Source organism: Cavia porcellus, unplaced genomic scaffold, assembly GCF_034190915.1.
Source record: "Cavia porcellus strain 051 isolate PalLab524CR breed Dunkin Hartley unplaced genomic scaffold, mCavPor4.1 scaffold_17, whole genome shotgun sequence".
NCBI lineage: Eukaryota > Metazoa > Chordata > Mammalia > Rodentia > Caviidae > Cavia > Cavia porcellus.
The window spans coordinates 16,936,857-16,961,010 of record NW_026947500.1 but is presented as its reverse complement, the minus strand read 5'-3'; the positions used below and the strand labels follow the sequence as shown (position 1 = coordinate 16,961,010).

General features: G+C 44.7%; 1 protein-coding gene and 1 long non-coding RNA gene across 4 annotated transcripts in view; one reads left to right on the top strand and one right to left on the bottom strand.

Annotated features, from left to right (window-relative positions):
- Secisbp2 (SECIS binding protein 2) overlaps positions 1-24,154 on the top strand; it is a 41,073-nt gene that overhangs the window by 10,338 nt on the left and 6,581 nt on the right. Inside the window, exons 6-14 of one of the 3 annotated variants that reach the window (XM_013157287.3) lie at positions 6,691-6,769; positions 8,783-8,994; positions 9,406-9,528; positions 11,092-11,181; positions 12,273-12,405; positions 20,770-20,936; positions 21,495-21,633; positions 22,979-23,120; positions 23,803-24,023. In XM_013157287.3, coding sequence (XP_013012741.2) covers positions 6,691-6,769; positions 8,783-8,994; positions 9,406-9,528; positions 11,092-11,181; positions 12,273-12,405; positions 20,770-20,936; positions 21,495-21,633; positions 22,979-23,120; positions 23,803-24,023 — 1,306 coding nt within the window. Of the gene's footprint in view, positions 1-6,690; positions 6,770-8,782; positions 8,995-9,405; positions 9,529-11,091; positions 11,182-12,272; positions 12,406-20,769; positions 20,937-21,494; positions 21,634-22,963; positions 23,121-23,802; positions 24,024-24,154 lie in introns of all 3 variants that reach the window. The other 2 variants (XM_004999864.4, XM_003461844.5) reach the window with 2 other exon arrangements.
- On the bottom strand, positions 13,138-15,260 carry LOC134470854 (uncharacterized). Its single transcript, XR_010040041.1, has 3 exons — positions 15,016-15,260; positions 14,763-14,812; positions 13,138-13,876 (listed from the first exon to the last, which is right to left on the bottom strand). It is a non-coding gene; the product is annotated as an uncharacterized LOC134470854 (long non-coding RNA).

The following is a 24,154-nucleotide window of genomic DNA, read 5'->3' as shown; positions in this document are numbered from 1 at the left end:
TCCAAGGGGCAGGTGGGCGCACAGTGTCCCTGAGGCCCAGCTTGTCTGGAACTGCGGAGTTCTGAGCAGGCAGAGGAGGGACACTGGTTCTGCAGGCCCAATGGCTTGGGGTAGTGCGGTGTCAGAGGCTCAGTAGCTCCAAGCATAGAAGGGGATTTTCAACAGATCCTGAGGAAGCTTTCAAATAACACTTGAAACACAGAAATATACAAAATGACAAAACGAAAGACCAAATTACAACCTCAAACCTCCAGCCCATCTCAGGAAACCCTAGGAGCAATGTATATAGAAGAAAATATATCCCATCCACCTCATATATCGGACATAATAGCTACTGAAGTTGACAAACAACTCCAGGAAGCTTTAAAGAAATTCAAACTCGAAATAATCTCCCAGATAAAAGAAGAAATGATAAAAGAAATGAAAGAGATTCTAAATATATCTAAAGAAAACACGGATAAAAAATTGGAGGAACTAAACAAAAAGATAGAATCCCTAGATGAGCAATATAAGAAACAAACAGAATACATAATGCAGATGCACAGAGATATACAGGAAATAAAAAACTCCACTGAAAGTTGTAAAAACCGCCTTAATGAAAGTGAAGATAGAATTTCAGACCTTGAAGACATGATTGCAGCTAGTGAACAGGAAAGGAAAGATCTTTTGAAAATAACAAGGAATCAGGAAACAACAATTCAACAACTGCAAGACGATGCAAAGAAGAATAACATAAGAATGATAGGGATTAATGAAAGAGAGGGAGACAACATAAAGGATGTCAAGCGGATATTTAGAGAAGTAATAGCTGAAAATTTCCCAAGCATGAGATCAGAAACTGACATCAAGATCAGTGAAGCATATAGAACTCCAAACAGTCATAACCAAAATAAAACTACACCCAGACATATAATAATCACCATCCCAGAAATCCAACACAAGAATAGATTACTAAAAGCTGTCAGAGAGAAAAGACAGATCACTTATAAAGGAAAACCTATCAGAATCACAGCAGACTTCTCAGCACAAACGATAAAGTCAAGAAGAGCATGGAGTGAAATATTCCAGATCCTAAAGCAAAATGATTTCCAACCAAGACTGATATATCCTGCAAAACTATCATTCAAAATAGATGGTGCAATACGATACTTCCATGACAAAGAACAGCTGAAGAACTTCATGAACACCAAACCGACCCTGCAAAAAATATTGAAAGACAGTTTAGATACACAAAGGAAAAAACCACTAAGCAAAGCAAATAATTAAACAGAACAGAAAGATAAAGATGCAACAGCAGAGAGATAACATTCCTACAATTAACCAGCATTTAACAGTAATAACCATTAATGTAAATGGTCTCAATGCACCAATCAAAAGAAACAGACTAGCAGAATGGATCAAGAAACAAAATCCAACCATATGCTGTTTACAGGAAACCCATCTAACCCAGAAGGATACTCACAGACTGAAAGTCAAAGGATGGAAAACAATTCTTCATGCAGCAGGAATCCAGAAAAAGGCAGGAGTAGCCATTCTGTTTGCAGACAACGTGAACTTTAAACCAACAATGACCATAAAGGACAAAGAAGGTCACTACATACTTGTAAGGGGAAAACTCCAAGAGGAAGAGATAACTATCTTAAATATATACGCACCAAACTCCAGAGCACCAAGTTATATAAAACAATTATTAACAGAAATGAAAACTCAAATTATCAGTAACACAATTGTAACAGGAGACCTTAATACGCCATTGACACCAAGGGACAGATCAACCAGACAGAAAATGAGCAAAGAAATAACAGAACTGAATCATACCTGTGAACAAATGGGTTTGATAGACATATACAGGATGTTCCACCCAACAACATCAGAATACACATTCTTCTCAGCAGTACATGGATCATTTTCTAAAATAGACCATATATTAGCTCACAGAACATATTTAAACAAGTGCAAAAGAGCTGAAATCATCCCTTGCATGTTATCGGATCATAGCGCTCTGAAATTAGAAATTAATGATAAAAGATACTGCAAAAATCCCACAAACACATGGAAACTGAATAACACACTCTTGAGTAATCAGTGGGTCACAGAGGAAATTAAAGAAGAAATCAAACAATACCTAAAAGAAAATGAAAATACAGATACAACTTACCGGAACCTGTGGGATGCAATGAAAGCCGTCCTGAGAGGAAAATTTATTGCACTGAGTTCCCACATCAGGAAAACAGAACGAATACAAATAAATAACTTGATGCTACACCTCAAACAGCTAGAAAAAGAAGAGCAAGTCAAGCCCAAAGCCAAAAGAAGAGAGGAAATTATAAAAATCAGAGCAGAAATCAATGCAATAGAGACTAAGAAAACAATCCAAAGAATCAACAAATCAAAGAGTTGGTTCTTTGAAAGAATAAATAAAATCGATAAGCCCCTAGCCAACCTTATTAAAAAAAGGGAAGAAAAAGCTCAAATTCATGCAATAAGAAATGAAAAAGGAGAAATCACTACAGACCCAATAGAAATACAGAAGATCATCAACACCTACTTCGAAAACCTCTACTCTCAAAAGTTTGATAACACAGAAGAAATAGACAGATTCTTAGAAGCATATGAAGTGCCAAAGCTAGATCAAGAGGATGTAAAACTGTTGAATAACCCAATCTCTGTTACTGAAATTGAAAATGTAATTAAGTCCTTACCCACCAAGAAGAGCCCAGGCCCAGATGGATTCACTGCAGAATTCTACAAGAAATACAAAGAAGACCTAATGCCGACACTCCTCAAACTGTTCAATGAAATTGAAAGGGAAGCAATCCTTCCTAAGTCGTTCCTGGAAGCAAATATTACTCTAGTACCAAAACCTGAGAAAGACCCAACTAAAAAAGAGAACTATAGACCGATCTCCCTAATGAACACAGATGCAAAAATCCTCAATAAAATATTGGCAAATAGGATCCAGCAAATCATCAAGAAGATTATACACCATGACCAAGTGGGATTCATCCCAGGAATGCAAGGATGGTTCAACATACGCAAATCAATAAATGTAATCCACCATATCAATAAAGCCAAAAATAAGAATCACATGATCATTTCTATAGATGCAGAAAAAGCCTTCAATAAGGTCCAACATTTATTCATGATAAGAACTTTACAGAAAATTGGAATAGATGGTCTTTACCTCAATATAATAAAGGCCATTTATGACAAACCAACAGCCAGCATCATTCTAAATGGCCAAAAATTGAAAGCCTTTACTTTAAAATCAGGCACAAGACAAGGATGTCCTTTATCACCACTCCTATTTAATATAGTACTGGAAGTACTAGCCAGAGCAATTAGGCAAGAAAGAGAAATAAAAGGGGTAAAGATAGGAAAAGAAGAAGTTAAGTTATCATTGTTTGCAGATGACATGATACTCTACATAGAAGACCCCCTAAACTCCATTGAAATACTCTTAGATACAATAAATAAATTCAGTAATGTGGCTGGATACAAAATCAATACTCAGAAATCAATAGCATTCCTATACACGAACAACAAAATTACAGAGAGGGAAATAAGAGAAACTGGACTATTCACATTAGCAAGCAAAAAAATGAAATATTTAGGAATTACTCTTACGAAAGAAGTGAAAGACTTATACAGTGAAAACTATAATACACTGAAAAAGGAAATTGAAGATGATCTCAGAAAATGGAAAGACATCCCTTGCTCATGGATAGGAAGAACAAACATTGTGAAGATGGCCATTCTCCCAAAACTCTTATACAGATTCAATGCAATCCCAATAGAAATACCATCAACATACCTTATAGATCTAGAGAAATCACTCCTAAATTTCATCTGGAACCAGAAGAGACCTAGAATCGCAAAGGCAATTCTAAGCAGCAAAGGCAAAGCAGGAGGCATCACAATCCCTGACTTGAAGTTATACTACAAAGCAACAGTAGTAAAATCAACATGGTATTGGAATCAAAACAGAGGCGAAGATCAATGGAACAGATTAGAAGATACAACCACAACTACAAACACACTCAACCACCTTATCTTTGATAAAGGAGCCAAGCAGGTTCACTGGAAGAACGACAGTCTCTTTAATAAATGGTGCTGGAAAAACTGGCTCTCCATTTGCCGAAAACTAAAGCTAGACCCATGTCTATCACCATGTACTAAATTAAAATCTAAATGGGTCAAAGATCTGAATATTAAAACAGAAACACTAAATCTATTGGAAGACAAAGTGGGTAGAAACCTTGGAGACATAGGAGTAGGTAGAGAATTCATGAACAGGACTCAAACCACACGGGAAACACTTCCCAGAATCAATAACTGGGACCACATCTTATTAAAAAGTTTCTGCATGTCAAAAGAAATCTCCAGCATAGTGAAAAGAAAACCCACAAACTGGGAAAAGATTTTAGTGAACTCTCTCTCAGACAAGGGACTCTTGTCTAAAACATATAAAGAATTAAAAAAACTCAGACCTCCAAAATTCAAAGATCCAATCCAAAAATGGGCATCTGAGATGAATACGCAATTCTCAGATGAAGAAATGCAAATGGCAAATAAATATATGAAAACATGCTCATCATCATTGGTCATCAGAGAAATGCAAATTAAAACCACACTGAGATTCCATCTCACTCCTGAAAGAATGGCCAGGATCAAGAAAACCAACAACAACAAATGCTGGAGAGGATGTGGGGAAAAAGGAACTCTCCTGCACTGTTGGTGGGAGTGTAGACTGGTACAGCCTTTGTGGAGGTCTGTCTGGAGGTTTCTCAAAAAGTTGGGATTGGAAATCCCATTTATTCCAGCTATTCCACTTCTAGGCATATTCCCAGAAGAACTGAAAGCATCATACCACAGTGATTTATGTGCACCTATGTTTATAGCAGCACAATTTGTAATCGCCAGATCTTGGAAACAACCCAAGTGTCCATCAACTGAGGAATGGATAAAAAAGTTGTGGTATTTCTATACAATGGAATATTATTCAGCTATAAAGAAGGATCACATTGAGATATTTATCAATAAATGGGCGCAGCTTGAGACCATACTCATAAGTGAAATAAATCAATCTCGCATGTATGAATACCGAATAGTTTCCCTAATGTAAGTAATGATTCAAATATATGAAAATATGTGGCAATCATGATTCCCCATTATGTGGCCTTGAAGCCTTATAAAATTTTCACTTATTAATTAGAAAGGCTTTATTCCGGGCTTCTTGATATGGAAATATTTGAAGCTATAGTATATGAAGTTTTATCCAAATATCTCAAGGAAAAAGACAGACACTATGGTAACTATTATTCTTTAAAAAAATTATTTAGTTATTTCTTATGTTTATTTTAATTAAGGGAAAAATTTTAAAAATTAGGATATATAATAGTAACTCTTTTCGATTTCCTATTAACTTGTTTTGAAGTCCTGTAATGCTCCCACGATCTTGTTTTGACTGATTAGACTCTGTTCCATTCTGTGGGATAGTATCAGGTCCGAGGGTATAGGCAACTACTTTGAAGGCAGTAAGATTCACTAAGATGCCCATTCTGGTTTGACTATTGTCTCCTTTGGAAGTCCTGTAATGTTTACAATGTCTAAGTTTTATTGGTCTTGTTCTCTACTGTTTTGTCCAACTTTATAATATCTAATGAGATAGACAAATCTTTTTAAGGAAACAAGAGACAACGTTGATAACTATTGTTAATAACCGTATACTCTGTTCTACATCATGTGCTAAGTCTATCCTTGGTTTTCACTGACAGCTTTGTTCTGCCATATTTGACTTTATTCTCCCCCCCCCAAAAAGTAATAAGAACTAAGGAGTAATAAAATCTAAAATGTGTAAATTTTGTTGTAAAAAGAGAGGAAGGGGAAAAAAGAGCTCTAACGGATATAACAGCAAGTGTGTATAGGGATGTTGAATAGCTGACTATATTAATGTTTTTGGATCATTGAACACAGCTGTTTGTAGTCTCTCTGTTTGAATGTCTACTTTGTATTCTTTGATACTGTGATTTGAGCAACTATTTCCAAGATGATAATATGTAATCTATTAACAGGTGATTTCTTACTGTTATCCTTTTTTTTGTAGTTCTGTATTATATGTAACCTTACACTGCTTTGTTTTGTTTTGTGTTTTTCTCTTTTTCCTCTTAAATAAAAAAAAAAAAAAAAAAAAAACACTGAACACTGCAATCTCAGCACTTTCTGAAACACGGAGAAAAAGACTTCAAGAGAAATAGTAATATTTAAAATGACACAGTATAACTCTGAATATTCCAGGGGGTTTTAAATCTTTGTCTCCAGTCTTACTGTACATTTAACAAAGGTTACTATAATAGAATGTTCTTGACTTGTTACTTTTTTATGAGTTTTACCTTTTCTGGAATGTCAACAGTGGAAGTCACGCAGCATGTGTGTAGTCTTTCCAGACTGGCTTCTTTCCCACAGTAATAATGCACATTTGAGTTTTCTCTGTGCATATTTCTGACCTGATAGTTGTCGTAAGAAACCCACGCCCTGTGTTCTGCAGGGGTGCATTATGTACTCTCCCTGGCCACTGTGAAGCCCCTTTCACTCCCACCCTTGCCACAGTGTCTGTATACCTTTGAGGTGTGTGGTGGTAGGCAGCTGTTTTGAGTTTCCCTGATAACATCTAATATATTTTCTTTTTAGGATGAGATAGTGGTGAAAAAAACCCCAAGTGAATCTGTATCTGATAATGATGCTTCCAATTCCCCATCATGTACAAGAGGTAAGAGTCATTACAAAATACTATTTTTAAAAGCGAGTTATGTATTTTCCAAGCTCATTATCAATTCAATACAATAAATGTTTTTTGTTTTAAAGCCTTTTTTTTGAGGCAGCTAGTGAGTTACTGATGCACTGACATAAGTGTAGTTTATAATATTTAGTGAGATCCCACATCTGTATTCAAGAAGAGTGAGGAAATGAGAATTTTAATGGAAACGTCTCCAATTAAGTGAGCATTTTATGAATCTTAGGAATGACTACTTCTGTGTTACCTATTTCTAAAAGCTTTGTTTTCAGGACCTCAAATTACCTTTAAAAATTGAGAGCCTTAAAGAGATTCTGTTTGGTGATAGTTTTGCCATGTTCAAAGTGAAAACAAACTTTTAAAATCCTAATTCACTTAAAAATAATGAATGCTTGCTGGGCATGGTGGCCTTCTTGGTTCCTTTTCTCTCATTGCTAGTATAAAATACCTGACACCTAAAGTTAAGAAAGGGTTTGTTTAGCTCACAGTTTGTGGAGGTTTCAGTGCATGCTCAGCTGGCTCCAAGGCAGGGTGGTGTGGCACCAGGGCAGCCCTTCATGGTGGCAGCAAGAACCAAAGGGGACAAGAGCATGGGCACAAGACTTCCTGTCCCTTATGTTGTGTGTAAACCACACTCACACCCATCATCCCCACATTGGACCCTGAGTCATTCACCAACTCTGGAAGCACCCCCTCTATGACTGCACGAGGCTTTGGGGGGACATCCAGACCCAGACCATCACAGTGCACACACCTGTAAACCCTGCAATCTGGAGGCTGAGACAGGAGGATCACTGTCAGTTCAAGGTCAGCCTGGGCTACAAAATGAGTTCAAAGCCAGCCTGAACTGCACAGTGAAACCTGGTCTCAAAAAGAAAAAACAAACAAAAAATACTACTGTTTTACACAGCTGCTGCTGCTGCTTTTTTTTTTTTTTTTTTTTTTTTTTTGGTACCAGGGATCAAACTCATGACCTCCCACTTACCAGGCAAGCATTTGAGCCACTGAGCTAAACCCCAGCCCTTAAAAAGTTTCTTCATGTTAAAACTGTTTTCCTAAGTCCCAAGACAAGTGGGAGGGCCTTGCTTTACCATTTTTGTGCGAGTCTCACCATTTGGCTTTGCTACACAGACCTGCGTTGGTCTGTGGTTGTTTTGCTGGCGCATGCCCTGTACTGTGGCACACTTGAGTCAGGGGGAGTGAGGAAGACAGCTGACACAGTCATACACAGGCCCTGAGGGGACCCTGAGAGCACCTCTGTCCTGTCTCAGTCCAGTGGTAATTTATTCAGGAAGAGTTGGGTAGATTCTGAGGTCTGATGCTGGCTTGTTGTAATGGAAAACTCGATGTTTTCCTGGTGTTGCATTTGATGCTCCTGTGCTTCTATGGTCCTTGGCTCTAGGCTGTTCTGAGTGTGTGTGGCTCTGTAGCAGTGCAAACAGTGAACTATGTGCGGCCCAGGCCCTGATGGGTGGCTGGGTCCTTCTGTTTTGTCTGTACAGAGTTTCGTGGGCACCTAGGTGGAGTAGGGTTGCTGTGCTTATACCTGTGTTCTGAAACATACAAATTACCAGTTATTATGATAGCTGATGTGTAGCGATCTGTCACTTCTGATGTGCAAGTACACACCAGGCTTAGCAGGGCCGAACTTGGATCTTTTAACTCTTCAATTCTGTGTGCCTGCCACATGGCTATTGTTGTGGGTTGTATTTTAACTAGAACAGTGTCTGTCTGCCCACTTACACCCTCTCTACCATGCCCAGTTAAAAAGTAGGAAAATCAGTAGTTAAAGAGAAAAATTCATCATGTGTGCTCACAGAAGAAGAAACAAGTGTAGTGAGTACTGTGGTTTCCAGTGGGATGCTGTGGACAGTAATCTAATTTCGGCCATACTCTGAGTAATTACTCATTTAATGCATGTTTGAGTAACTGCAGTTTCTGTTTACCGTTGGGGTTGTTTGTTCAACGTTTTTGGTTATCTTTGAGCAGAGTTATCTTGGACACCAATGGGTTATATAGTTCGGCAGACATTATCTTCAGAACCTTCCCCAGCACCTATGAATATGAATGTTACTTCTATGATAAACCTAAAGGCGGTTTCGTCAGCAGATCCTAAAAGTGTTAGTGTGTCATCTTCTGAAGTTTTGTCTTCAGATCCTTCCTATAACAAAGAGAAACATGGTGTCCATCCTGCTAAAAAGGTATGCATCGCTAGAGACAGGAGGAGAACGGGGTGGGGAGTTAATGTTCAGAGGTTCAGTTTTACAAGGGACCTTTGCCCTGGAGGGGGAGGGTGATGATGTTAGTACAACATCGATGCACGGGATGCATGGGACACACAGGACGTGTGCTGAACGCAGCTGAGGTGCCACCGCTCCTCTGCTCGGTTTCACAGTTTGGAAACTGAAACAAAGATGCACGAATCGTGGCAGTGAGGATCTCCCATGCCACTGGGGTCCTCCCTTTCCCATGTTGTAAGCAAATGCATGGTGTCCTGTACTTGCTCAGCTCAGCTCATTGGGCTTGCACCTTGAGAACAGGACGTTAGGCACACATGATATGAGAGACTGTACTGCAGGCTGTAAAGACAGTTTTTCCCTTTTTTGTTCTAGTTCCAAGCATCACAAGGTGGTGACCCCGAACAACATGAAGTCTCAAGGAAAAATAAGAAAAAAAAAGAAAAGTCCAAATCTAACTACGAAATCCTGACAGTGCAACAGCCACCAAGAATTGAAGTACGTATACATTTGTTCCTTCCCTAGTGCTATCTAAGGAAAGGGCCTTTTCCAGCATTTCCTGTAATCCCCCTTCCTTAGTGCAGAACAGCTCCGCAGACACCTGCTGTCCTCCCTTCCCTTGCGGCTCTTGGCGGGCACCCTGAGCATCCAAGTGAAGGTGTGCCACCTTACTATGAGTGCCCCTCAGTTCTCCTCTGTGTTGTTTTCCTTGCTTTAGAATGCTGGCTTCTGCAGAGCCTCTGTTTCTAGTTAGGAATCTTGGTGTAGAGTGTGTCCCACAGTGCACCCATTGTCCCAACACAGCCACGGTATACCAGGGAGCTGGCCTGGGCTCTCACTGCATTCATCACAGCCTGCTTGTCTTCACACTGCCCTCCCAGACTTGGGCATCCTGGCTGCTTGTGCAGGCACAGGAAATCCTGCCCAGTGTCCAGCCTGAGGGCCAAGCCTAGGACACTCCCAGAGATTTGGAGGGGTGGGTCCCAAGGTGCTGGACACACACTCAAGAGTGGAGGTACCTGTGTGAAGCCCTTCTCCTGTGTCAGAGAGTTATGGCCAGGCCGGGGGCAGCGTGCATTTCTCACCTCCGCAGAGCACCTACATGCTGACAAAGTGACAGAGTGTTGGCCCCATGACCTGAGATACTTTTCAGAGTTTAAAATTGTTTTGTAGCAGGCTTTTGCCCTTGTCTCTGTTGACTAACTTAGTTGAACACAAAGCTGAGGACACTTAATCTAGGGAATGTAGGTTAGATGGGTTTTCTAATGAAAACATAATCCTTAAAGAGCAAGGTCTTGGGCTGGGCACGGTGGTGATCAGTGCTATAACTCTAGCACTCTGGGGGCTGAGGCAGGAAGGGTGAAGGTTTGATCCATCCTGGACAATCAGTGACTTAGGCTCTGTCTCAAAATTGGAAAAAAAAATGGCAAAGAATCTGGGGATGAAGCTCGGAGGGAGAACCCTGGGCTCGGCTCGATCCCTAGTGCTCAAGTCCCAACTTAAGTGCGCCAGGGAACGTTCCCAAGTCAGGTGCCTGCTAAGTTCGCAAAGTGGGACTCCTACACCTCCAACACAGATACACGGTACAGAGCATAAATATCTGAGTACAGGAGCCCTCCACTACACTGCTACTGTGCAGGGTCACACTGCACCTTAAACACACAGCTGCACAGCTGTGACCGGGTCCAGCATGCTGGTGAGCTACTTTGCACGAGTTCACATTGAGGTCTGATAGTATCTGGGGCCTACTGTACTGCAAAAAACAGACCAGCAAAAACCCAGGTCCTTGGACTCTGTCAGGCCAAGGTAGTACAGGGTCAGTTCTGTAGACCCCTTGGGATCCTCAGTGGTGCTCTCTGTTTTTCTGGGTGTGAGCATTGAAAGCATGATCTTTAAATCTAGTCTAAGAATTAAAGCAGCTGTTAGATTTGCATTTCAGGGCTATTCTGCTTCACTGTTGAGAGCTTTCCTGGGGTCTTACTAAAGTAGGAAAAGATTGCACTTGGCATATTTGCATTCTTCTGATGAATGAGGCGCTAAAGCAGTGTGTGGTTTACTTAGGATGCTGAGGAGTTTCCCAATCTGGCAGTTGCATCTGAAAGAAGAGACAGAGTAGAGTCACCAAAATTTCCATCTAAACAGCAGCCACAGGTAATTTTTAGATTGAAACCATAATTGCTCTAAGCTTGTCTTTCCTTGTAATAACTCTTGAATTCTTGAAAAAAACTACTTTGCAGACATCTTTGTATTCTAAGGTGGTGGTTTTGTTTTGATTCATTCTTTCATGGGAGAATAGATCCCAAGCCAAGACGCTGTGTCCCCTGTTACAGAACTACTGGCTCCTGCGATTGCTTTATCACAAAGTCAGGGCTTAATGGAAAGAAAGTTGACTCACTTGATTCAGGAAACGATTCATTTGCTCAGTGGTGGTAAAGTGTGAGAAGGAAAAATACGAGAAACACCGAACTTTCATTGTCAGTAAAAGGGAGGCCCCTGGCCCCTGGCCGCCTGGATTCAGCCGGGAGCAGTGAATCATAATTGAGAGAAGAGCTTGTGTACTCAGGGCGTTTATTCTTCAGTGTGTTCCTACCTGCTTGTGCTGCCCTGAGTGTGTACCTGCCAGGAGCCCTCAGCCCATGGGGTTGTTGGTGACAGGCGGGATTGAAGGTGCGGAGGGCCGGTGTGCCCAAGGATATGTCCTGGGGCTATCTTGTACATAGTGTGTACACTTTCACAGTTCAAATCACAACTTTGAAAATATTTCAGAAATAACATTTGTTTGGAGTACATCAGACTTCGGCTCTACAGTTGGTATTATCTGCTGGGTGTGACTTACATCTGTAGATTTTAGTCCCAACCGTATAATTTCATGGCAGTTTGTCAGTTCTCTTGGGCAGGTAGAGAATGGTACTAGAGACAGTAACCAAGGAGGGATTTTTGTAGCTGAAGGAAGGCTATATTAGATAAGCCTTGGTGTTCACCCTCTCATAGTGGAGGTATAGACAGAACTCAAAGTGACTTAGAAACTCAGTGTTTAAAAGGAAGAGGAACTATAACTTCAGTACTGTTGCATATAATATATGATTGATGTTTTTCCTTTTAATTATTTGATTTTGTAAAAATATGGCTTTTATGGTTGCTGTCATTTTAACTCTTCACATGTATAAATTTTTTGCAAAATGATAAGCTCTGTGTCAAACTTAGTACTGTAAGTAAACTTATGATTTTTTTTGAACTTTTAGAATAATTTTAGAAACAGTGGAAAGAAAAGCCAGATCCCAGTGCAGTTGGATTTGGGAGGCATGCTAGCAGCGCTGGAGAAGAAGCAGCATGCCCGGCAGGCCAAGCAGTCCTCCAGGCCAGCTGTGTTCTCAGGTAGGGGTCTTCTGGCCTCCCTAAGGGTCAGAGGCCTTCCTACAGATTGTGTTATAAATATCTTTGTTTGCAGTCAAGTTAACTGTATGTATAATCACAGTTTGGTAATGGACCAAGCACAGGCCAGTGAGTGGAACGTGGCCCACAGGTAATCCTGCACATCTATGGCCAGTAGATTTTGTTTTCAAGGGTACCAAGTCCATTAAGAGAATAGATATTGGCCATAGTGGTGCATGCCTATAATCCCAGCACCTGGGAAGCTGAGACAGGAAGAATGCCATGCTTTTGAGGCCAGCCTGGGCCACGTAGATCCTGTCTCAGAAATTACAAACAAAAATACAAGAAAACCAAAGACAGAGAATAGTGTTTTCAGAAAGGATTCTGGGCCAATAGGGTTTGTAAGTACCAGAGAGTGAAGTCAGACCCCTACCTCATACCATGGATGAAAGTGAACTTGAAGTTCATCATTGAACCAAGTATGAGCTAAAACTTTAAAATCTTAGAAAATAATGGGTAAATTTTCATGATCTTATCAACATGTGTCCTGCTGTTTTTTGCTGCCTTTTTTTTTGAGAGGAATTATATGTGAAATATATAGCACATTTAATATATCTAATAACAAAACTTCCTTTAATAGTTGTTATAATGGAAAAAAGGAAGGAGAAAATGCAAGGAAGGAGAAAAAGGAAGGAGAATAACAAGTTTAGATACAGCACTAAAAGCAGACTCAAAAGAAAAATAATAAAAATTAAAAGTTAATAAAAATTAAACTTTTTTGTAGCAAAGGACATTTTTCAGAAAGCAAAACTGCAGTTTACAGGATGGGAAATGTGTCCGATAGGACTCAATATCCAGATATATCAGAACATTTGTAACTCAGAGAAAATGTTGAGCAGTGTGATTAAAGTAGGGGAAAAGGACTTAAACAGATGTTTCTTTGAAAAAAAGACACACAGCCATTAAGCACATGGAAAGATAGCACCTTTAGTTAGTTACCAGGATGATGAGAGTGTACTGAACTGTCCCTTCACTTCGGGCTGTAAGCCAAGAACGTGGAGACCTGCAGCGCGTGTTCCTGGCCCATGGGAGTGTCTAGCTCTGCCACAGTGAGCAGTCCAATGCCCCTCAAGGTGGTGATTGTAATCACTATTGTAGCAGCCCCACACCTCGGCGTCCACTGCCCAGAACTGAAGACTCATCACAGCACTGCTCACAAGAGCCTGGAAGTAGCCAGCTGGCCCACCTGTCCATCCCCAGCAGGAGTGGGCTTTGATATGTGCTGCAGCATGAGTGGATCTTGAAAGCTTAGCTAAGTGAAGGAGGCCAGCAGTGGAAGACAAATACTGTGTGATTCTACTTAACTCAAGTAGCTGCAGTAGGCCAAGTCACAGGAACAGAGTATTCAGGGTGACCCGAGGCTGCGAGGAGAGGAGTGGCCACTTGACTGTGGGCAGGAGCGAAGTTCCATTTACTGCATGAAAAAATGGAAATAATGTGATAGTTACAGTACTTTGGATGTAACTGAGCTGTGCACCTAAAGTTAGATGGTGCATTTTATGTCAGTAGACCTTACTAAGTAAGTCATACAACTATGATGATGTAACAAAATAGATCCTAACCCAAGGCGAGGAGTCTCCCCCTGGGCATGATGATGCTGCAACCCTGTAATCTCCTTATTTGTGTGAGTGCCTGTGTTCCCGGAGTGAGAAGCTGCATGTCATGGACATGCCCAGCCTCAGGGTTCAGTCAGTGCCAGTTCCACTCTTTTTTCTGACCCATCTTCTCTGAGACACGAGAGGGGAAGGACTGACTGTACGTAGTGAGAAGAAACAGGTGAACTCACCATCGTAGTTGAAGTACTGTTGTTATTTTCCTTTTGGAGCAATTTGTTTTCCAAAATACCGTGTCTTTTAAAATGAAAAAATGGCACCCAGGGAAATTGTAGAAGGACTTTTATGCATCATATTTCCATGGGTTGAGTTTTGTCATTAAGGCACTGAGAGTAACAGGGAAAATACACCACGCTTTGTGCTTTTGATCCTAGAAAAGACGAGCTGACTCTGTCTCCTCAGGGAAGGTGGGGTTTTCTGTCTGTCTGGAAGAGCTGTATGTAAGTCATGCAGTGAACACCCGTGTACTCACCAGCTGGCCAGCACAGCATTTAGCTGGATGTACTCTACCTCAGGGGCCGCAGGCCCTGGGCCCCCAGCTCCCTGGATTTGTACCTAAAGGTTTTATTAGCATGCAGCACCAGTGTTTAAGGGCTGTTCATAGCTGCTTTTGCCTCATAATGTGGGGGTCGAGTACTGCTGAAGGGTTTGCTCCTGAGCCTGGAACACAGGGGAGCCTTGACTCACCAACTCGATTTGTTTGCAGGGGCAACTTGAGTCGATTGTAAGACTCTTTCCTGTAAGAAATAATGGAAATATCATTACCTTCTGTTCTGTACCTCCCAGAGCACCCCTTACCCAACCTTTTCATAGTAAAAAAAAAAAAGGTTTGTATAATGTGCATAATTTACCAGAAACACCAATAATTTTCCTAGTGTATTCACCAAAAGTTACCCAGTGTGTGCCTGGTTTCCCAGAAACAATTTTGTACTGTACTCACCATTCAAGTTGACATCTTTGACTTGCAAGAAGGGAGGGTGAAGGTGGTTGTTGTTTGGTAGGAGTGTCCCCTTCTGCAAGAAGTCTGAAAAACAGTTCTCTTGCTAGAATACTGGTTTATTATGAAGGACACAGCTGGGGGACAGCTGGCTGGAAGACACGTGAAGGACACAGTGTGAGAGAGCACAGCACCTCCGTGTGTCCACCAGCCCGAAGGCCCTGACTCCTGACGGGAGTATGTTTATGGGGTTTCACTATCTGGCCACGGGTTGAGTCGCTAATGGTTCATTATGACTCAGCCTGTATGTAGCTCTTCTCCTTCTGGGAGGCCCGGCTGGGGCTGACAGTGCCAGCCTGCTGTCAGCCAGCCCCATCCTTAGGCTGAGGGAAAGCCCCAGTCACCAGTCATCTCAGCAGTAAACCACCGTTTTGTGATCCCAAGAATTTGGGGAGCTCTGTGACAGGATGTGGGAGTAGAGACCAAATGTGTCTCCTGTTACACAACATCTAGATTCTGGACTCCCTTTCTATTCAGATGTCCTCGTTAGTTTTGGTAGTTTTACTCACATCAGGACTCACAGTTGGCAGTCTCCCCTAGAAGTTGTCCCACTCAGCTGTTCCTCAGTTTGGCAGAGGCCTAGAGTGCTATCACTGGGCATGGGTATTTTTGAGTGTCTGGTGAACATGGTTATCTGTGGGTTACTTCTGCAAAGGTGGGTTTTCCTCCACACTTGGAGGCTTTCCTCCTCGGGTCACAGCACAAGCTGCCTTAACCTGGAAACATTTCAGAGCAGGTGATTCAAGCAACCCGCATCACCCTTCGGAAGGTTTCCAAAGCAATCCTCCAGAGTTTCTAAAGATTACAGCTTCTTAGGGAAAGGTCCTGTTGCATGATACTCATTACTTCATAGAGTGCTTGAAAGTCAAGGGGTTGCCACGCTGGTGACACAACTCCTTAGGTGTCTTCGGAATGTGGAGTCATAAGTGGCTGCATCCATTGTATTCAAGGCCTCTCTGGAGCTAGGGTTTTATCAGAAGTCTGTGGAGTACAAAGAGAGCTAAAGGCCAGGTTGAGTTTATACCATTCAGATGCCATGTTGTCCAGTCTGTTCCTGTTTTCCACTTTTCCTGTAATGTCCTGTATGCCGACATTGGAAAACTGTCACTAACCACTGGGTCCCGCAGGCCTCCCAATCAGCGGCCCTGCAGGTTGGCTTTTAGGGCTTGGGTCTGGAGTGGCTTGGGGCAGTGCTGGGTGTCTTCACCTGGCAGCTGTGCCCGTGAGTTAGTAAAGGTCCTGTAGCTGTGCACAATGCAGTCATTGCGGGCAAGGCCTGTGCCCTCCAGGTGGGAACTGCTGACCAGCCTTCCAGACATCCAGGAAGCTGAAAACAGGAAGAAGAGCTGGGGATAGAAGCTGACTCTTACTGTTAGGCGCAGGTTGGACCTTTTAGAGGGAATTGCACATGACATGGGCCGTTAGCAAGACTGGGAGCCCCCTCAAGAGCAGATTTTTAAAAATGGTTTGAAGTGATGTGAGTGTGGAGGTGATACTTTGCCCCGAGACCCCAGGAGTGACCAAATCGTGACCTGCACATTCTTCCCTTTTGAGGTACCTAGAGGAGCCATCTTTGTGAGGAAAAATAATGCATAAAGTGGAATTCTGGTCCCTTTTATCATTAGTGCCAGGTATCCCCAGACAAGTGAACTGGGACACAGCTGGGGAGGTCTTCGGGAGGCTGGTCTGTCCCCAGGCCTAAGCCAGGCTTTCTGATGGCTGGCTGGTTAATGAGGAGGAGGGCCAGCCTTCAAGATCCAGGCGGATCTTGTAAAGGGGGTTAGGGTGGGGGACCTGTTCCTTTCAGCACGGACTGCATTTAATGTAACTATTAATGTGGTTGGTGATAGAACTGTGGGGGACCGGCAGCGGCTGGAAAGATAAGAAGTATGAAATATAAATGACCTTTATTTTGAGAATGTGGGGAGAGACACCCCGATCCCCTGCCCCCCCCCCCCCATCTCTCCGTGGAACACATTTAATGGAGGCATATAAGTAGCCTTGGTTTGGGGTGGAGCCTGAGGGGGCATTAGGGATGCACAGGTAGCCCATTGGTCTTTGTTTTGGCGCCATAGGTAAATTCCTAGGGGTGGGGGAGATAGGAGCTCCTTGGCTTTACTGTCTACAGTGTCTTGTCTGGGCCAAAACACTTTCAGGTGGAGCCATCTGCTCTCCCGCTATTTTTTTTCTCTTTGTTTTGTGTAGTTTGTTTCCTCTTCCTTTAATGTCATTTGTGTTAAATACTTTTAGAATGCTGTTTGGTTCCTTTTTTAACTTAGTGATTACTCTGGGGATTATAATAGGTCCTAGTTCCCAGTATATCTCCTTTTACTCCCTGCCATTTGTGATCTTGTTGTCGTAGTAACACATCTAAATGTGTTACTTGTGCAGTGTCCTTTTATTATGTTATACAGTCATGTCTTTCAGAAAATTAAGAGCAGTGAGGGAAAAATTCATATTTGTTAATTTATATGTTTATGACTTTTGATGTTATTTCTCTGGAATCAGTTGCCTTCTGGTGACCCTTCCACTAATATTTTTTCTGAAGTACTTCCTTCAGTATTATGCATAAACTCTGCTAGCAGCAATTTCTATTAGTCTTTACATGGAAATGTTTTTATTTTGCATTCTTTTTTTGCCTGCATTTTGAGGCTAGTTTTCTGGATGCAGAATTCTTAGTTAATAGTTTTTTTCTTTGAAGGTTTTGAATGTCATTCTACAGTCCTGTGACCTCTTGCTTTGAAAGAGAGAGAGACATTGTTAGTCTATATTATGTGATTTATGTAGCCCATATGTTTTTTGGTTTGGGGATTTTTTTTTTTTTGGTACCAGAGATCAAACTCATGATCTCATGCCCTGCCAGCCAGGCACTTACACTGCTGAACTAAATCCCCAGCCCTCTGGTTTTTATTTTGACTTTCGGTAATAAAATATGGGATGTCATCAGGTGTAGAGCTCTGTCTTATCTGGGGCTGACTGTGGCATTTGGAATCTGATGTTTTTATCAAGTCTGGCAAGCTGTTTGGCAAGCATGGGGCCATTATTTCAGTTAATTTACTTACTTTCCTTGTCTCTCCCTTGCTTGCTGGGTGCTTGTGATACTCATCTTGGTAGCTTAATGTTGCCCCACGGGTCTCGGTTCACGGGTCTCTTCTCCCTTTTGAATCGAGCGGATTCCGTCAATTTGTCTGGTTCTGGAGGCGCCTGCTCCCAAGCATGCTGACGTGCAGAAGAGAGCACCTGGGCTGCTGTGTGGGTCCCGGTTTGTGGCAGCACGTGTTGCTTGGGACAGCAGTGGTGTCCTCCACACCGTATCAGGCAGGCATGGCCCTGGTGCCAGGGTCCCGTGGTAAAGCCCTACGTGGCTCTCTAATGGTCCTTTGTACTTGCAGAACAGACAGGGCTTCCTCTAAGGCAGTCATGGTGGCTACAGCTTGAGCTGGCTGCGCTTGTGTCAGGCTGAATCCAGAGTCTTCATGTGCCCTGACTTCTCCAGCTCTCAGATCTTCTGGGACCTTCTTCCTTGCAATTTTTTATTAAAATCTGTCAGCTCTATTCCTTCCAGTAGTTGCCTTTCAGTACTGCTCCGTGTTCCACATCTGGGGTGCCCAGTTTCTGTCAAGTCTTTTTCTGAGTGTGAGTCACAGCTTTTTTGAGTGTCTCACAATTTTGTGTTAAATACTGAATATTATAGTTAGTACGTTGTGGCAGCTCCGGATTCTGATTTATTCTCTTTGAGAGCAGTGATGGTGGGCTGCTCTCTGTTCTTTTCCTTTTCTTTTAAGGAACTGGTCTAGTCTAACCTGAAGTCTGTCTACCCCCTAGGTCTCTGTTGCTGTCTCTTTACTCACCTTCTCTCACTTCACCTTGCTTTCCAAGGATGTCACTCCTGTGCCTGTGCAGCCGTGGGGGCTCGTGGGTTGTGTAGACAGGGCTGTGAGGAGTGGGGTACATCAGCCCTCAGGGCAGGCTCCACTCTGCCAGCTGTTTCCTGGGCTTCTTATGGGCGTTGTTGTTGGCCAGGTGCAGGCGTTGTTGTTGGCCAAAGGCGCTGTTGCCTGTGCCCCTTACGCACACCTTGTGGCCTGCCTAGGTATGTGGAGAGTGTGTCCTTAGACCAGTCTCCCAGAATTCCTGCTCATCTTCAGCTGACCTGCCCACTCATTGCCTGTCCTTGGAGACAACAGGCCATGCAGTCACACCCTTGGGTGCTGAGATCCACTGTGAAGGACCACGCTGTCAATCCAGCAGGCCCTTTCTGGCAGTAACAGTGATGCTCCTGGTCTTCATGGCCTTCTAGCTTGTGAACAAGCCCTCAGAGCACGGAGAGAGCAGAGATTCTTGGACATGCCTTCCAGGCTCATGCTACTGCCCTTTGAGGGCTGGTGATCTCAGGAGCAGACGGTGCCCCATTTGTACTTTATGTGGGGCAGATGGCATTGTTTGGAATGGTTTTGCCCAGCTTTGTGGCTACCTTGGAGGAGGGGATGGTGGCCCCCTGTGTTGCGCTGGGGCGGAGCCTCCTGGGCCCACCAGCGATGCTCAGGATAGTGATGCTCCCAGCAGCTGCCATGGGGCTACAGCGCTGTGGGGCTGGTGGCAGACTTGCTAGGGCCCAGGTGAGAGCTCCATGTGGTGGTGCTACTGGCTACATGGCAAGGGAGCAGCACTATCCTGAGTGAGACTGGGAATAGGTGAGACTGGGGCCAAGCTACCACGTGTTTGTGCGCCGAACATCGTGTCGCAATGAGGTCTGCAGACACAGCAGTTGCACCGTAGCTGAGCAGGGAAGGAGCCTGGGAGGCAGGAGCGGCTCAGACAACTGGGGCACATGAAGCGGCTGTCATCCAGCACTCTGGGAGGCTGAGGCAACTTAGACCTGTCCAGAAATATAAAGGGGATGGAGGTGAGGGCTGGGGAGGGAGCTCAGAAGAAAGATCCCCCAAAAGTTTGCCCTGAAGCAGAGATTAAAAAGGGCATACCTGTTTGGCAAAACACTAGTCATTATTATTATTATTATTATTATTATTATTATTTTCAAATTTCACAATTATAGGTGGGTAAAACACTTAGAAAAATAGCAGTGATTGTTGAACTGAACTATTGGTGAGCGTTTGTTGTTTGCTTTCTCTTCTCTTGGGTACATGTTTGGAAGTTTTCCTAGTTAAAAAGTGTGAGGAAACAGTTGCCCGAGGCGGGAAGGGTTGCTTCCAGGAGCCCGGAGTGAGGGCTGGGAAAACTGGCGTGTGTCTGGAAAACAGGCAAACCAGCAAAAAACAGTATACTGTATGAGGACCCAGTGAGACATGAAAGAAACAATTGCGGCTTCTCCAGACCCACACTGCCTGGTGGTGCAGTGCAAAGGGACCGAGGCCCTCTGTCAGTGGGTGACATACTACCTGGATGTGTCCTGACTCCAAGCACGTTTCACCACTGTTCGGTATGCACATGGAAGGCATTCCCCATTAGTAGATACGCTTAGGCCCTGTAGGAAGGAAGGAAGGAAGGAAGGATAGCGCCTTTCGTTTAGCATCACTGCCAGGGAAAATAGCACGTAAGAGCCCATTGGAGGAATGTGGGAAGGTTGTTGGGTGAGGCGTGGGGGGCACTCCTGCAGACACCCTGGGCAGCCAAGATCTAGGGCTGGCTAGGGCCACCAGGAAGTGACCATGGCGCATATATCCCACGCTGTTGCAGTCGGAGCAGTGCCTGTGCTTTGCAAAGACACCAGCTTGGGAGAGAGGGGCCGTCGCTTCAGCCAGGTGAAGACTCCACACAACCCCTTGGACTCCAGCGCCCCACTGATAAAAAAGGGCAAGCAGAGGGAGGTGCCCAAAGCCAAGAAGCCCACCTCACTGAAGAAGGTGCGTAGAGGGTTTCTGCAGCAGAGCCAGTGTCAGAGACCGGCTGCAAGCATCCATGCTGACCTCTTCCCGCTCTGACTCCCAGATTTTCAGGGCACATCAAGTTGTGTTGATGCTTTTCTAGCAAACGGTTCCCCGCTTTCCCACCGAGATGGGGCAGGGTGTGTGAGGCAGGGATTGCTTCAGCCACCTGCTAGGAAACTGTTTTTCCACTTTGTGGTGACAGGGACAGAAAAGTGAAGAAGAGAGTTCGTCTTTGTTCTCATGTTTTGTGCCCTCAGCCCCCGCTGGCAGTCCACACACACTCTAGGCTCTCCTGCCCCTGTGTGTACGTCCTCGGTCTCTGCTCAGAGGCCTAGAACTGGCTTGAGAGTCCAGGGTTCTCATGGCCTGCTTCGCACCCCCTGCTCTGTCCCCACACCAGCAGAGAGGGGAGTTACCAGAACTGGTGCCTGTCTAGTCCCGATGCATGCCCAAATCAGGCAGCTGAAGTTGAGGAAGAGCTTAGCTTTTAGATACTGGTACTTAAGTGTTTTAATTATTGATTTGATTTTGAAGATTATTTTGAAAGAACGGGAAGAGAGAAAGCAGCAGAGACTCCGGGAAAACACCGTGAGCCCAGCTGTGGCCGGTGACGAGGTGCAGGATGCGGAGAGTGGTACTGAGGAGCAGGCCGCCGACCCCGAGCAGGCTGCAGGTACCTCGGGGTTCCTGCTTTCAGTGGAGTCCCCGAGGTGGGGGCCACTGTGAGTATGGGTATTGTGGCAGCTCTTGTCGGGGATGAGTGAGGCGGCTTTGGCCCCCTGCGGTAGCCCATGGGCTGTGCTGAGCTTAGTTCGGTGTTCAGACCCTGGCGCTTGAAGAGAGGAGCACAAGGCCAGGAGTAGGGTCCAGGCCTGGTTCTGGGTCTGAGCAGGGTGAATGAGACAAACCTTGTTCCCCTGCCTGAGATGATCTGAGCCTCCGCCTGGAGACAGCAGGATGCCTGCATGTGCCTGAGCTAGGCTGCTGTGGAAACTCCTAGATCTGTTTCTGGCTTCATGAGCGTCCCAGGGCCCAAGGCAGAGCTTGTGGAGCTGTCATGGGGGAGTCCGCACCTGGATGGGGACCTGGAATGACCTAGAAGCCCTGCCCTGTGCGTGTCCTCTCTGCCCATCATCTCTGTGTAGTCTTGGGGGTGGGGACAAACGCCAGGAAGGCGATGAGCAGGGAGGCAGTATCCCCTGTTGCAGTTTCCAGCTGCTAGAGGAAGGCTGCTGTGCACACATGCACGTTTGCCCATGATGTGTTCCCTGGAGCAGTATTGCCTTAATAGCTCCTGCCGTGGTTTCCTAGCATCACCTCAGTTTCACCTAGCCTGGGAGGGGGACACCTGAGTTCTGTCCTGTCCAGGGCCTTGTCCCTTAGCTCACTGCAGCAGGTCTGGGGTGTGTTGTGCGTCTCTGTCTCTGTGATCTGGTGGTCTGGGGAATCACCATTTGGGGACAGCAGGCTGTTAACTGTACCTCTCCGTGTGTTCCACGAACCTCTGTTGTTTAGGCATTCACAGGTTTTTCATTTTTTGTTTCTTCTCGATGCTGGGCCTGAGCCCCAGGCCCACAGGCATGCCATGCCAGTGCCCCACCACTGAGCTGACCCCCAGCCAGAAGCTCAGATGTTAGAGGTCAGCTCTTAAGAACTATGTCAAAAAGAAATGGCTTCAAGTGTTTAAGCATTAAAAATTCTGGAACTATAGCCCCTATTTTTAAAACATCTTGATAGCAGGGTCTTCAGATCAGATTCTAGAATTAAAAGATGAATATGACCAGTGAGCTGCACCCTTGATAGTGTTAGAATGATAACTGAAAGCTGCCCTGGCTCTGTCAGCTTTGTTACTGCTTCAGAGGCTGTTGTTGCCTGCCCTGCTGCTCCACAGAAAGCTTGGGAAGCTGGTCACTTCAGTGGGACTGCATGGGCCAGCGCCGGGTGGCAGTCTTCCTGGCACTTTGGGCCTGTGGACATGCACAGTGATTTTCTCACCCCTGAAGTTTCAGGGGGAGCAGAAGAACCAGCCTCCTCTACTCATGCGGTTGAGGAACAGTCAGAAGAGCTACCCGGTCCTGAGCTCCAAAAAGATCCCAAGGCCTGCCAGCCAGCGCCCGAGCAAGCCTCCTTCCCCAAGATCCACAGCCGCAGATTCCGGGAGTGAGTGAGCGAGGGCCTGCCTGCCGGGCCCAGGAGAGGAGGGCACTTAGTTGGGTTTGGCACTGATTTCTCTTGCGTGCATAGCACCAGGAGTCCAGGGAGTTGGGACTATTCTGTACTTCATTCTTCCAGGCTGAATGTGACTGGGTATTTAGTTGCATGGGTGTTTGGGGGCTGGACCGCCCTATCTATCTGAGTCCACTGTGGTTTCTTTCCTGCCCTGATGATGGAAGAGGTGCCCGTGATCCAGGGTTGGGGGATGGATGGTGGATGGTGGTGACGTGGCAGGGATATTACTGGGACTTTCGTGATTTCACTTCTCCATACAAGTTCTTAAGGGCAAGATTTTTTGACCCTGTTTGCCTGCTCTTTCTTCCTTTCCTACTTCTCTTCCTGGGTAGTTGATTTGCTTTTGGAACAGGGAAGACATGTGGGAGAGTGGCCAGGACAGGGGCTTTGCTCACCATGGTAGAAGGCTGGGCCCAGAGGGTTCTGTCCCATTAGGGTGCGGAGTGGGAAGGGTGCCTCGGTCACTGTCTTCCCTGGGATCGGTTAGTAATTGCACGGGTCTGATGCGTGTTTCTGCTCCTGAGTCCTGTCTAATGCTGTTTGTGTCTCTCCTTCCTGGGGTAGATGGTTGCAGGGCCAGGGCCAAGTTCTTAGTGTCTGATGTTCCTTTCAGTTACTGCAGCCAGATGCTCAGTAAAGAAGTAGACGCATGTGTCACCGACCTGCTTAAGGAGCTGGTTCGCTTCCAGGACCGAATGTACCAGAAGGATCCAGTCAAGGCTAAGACCAAACGCCGGCTTGTGCTGGGGCTGAGGGAGGTTCTCAAACACCTGAAACTCAGGAAGCTGAAGTGCATCATCATTTCCCCCAATTGCGAGAAGATTCAGTCCAAAGGTAATGCACTGCAGGAGGTACCTGGGGCTCATGAGCCCCGCAGCAGGCATTGGGTGCCGCCCTTGTGCTGGGGCACTTCTGGACCAGTGGTGGCCCAGATCCCAGCCAGCCCGTAGCCCCGGCTTTGGCGA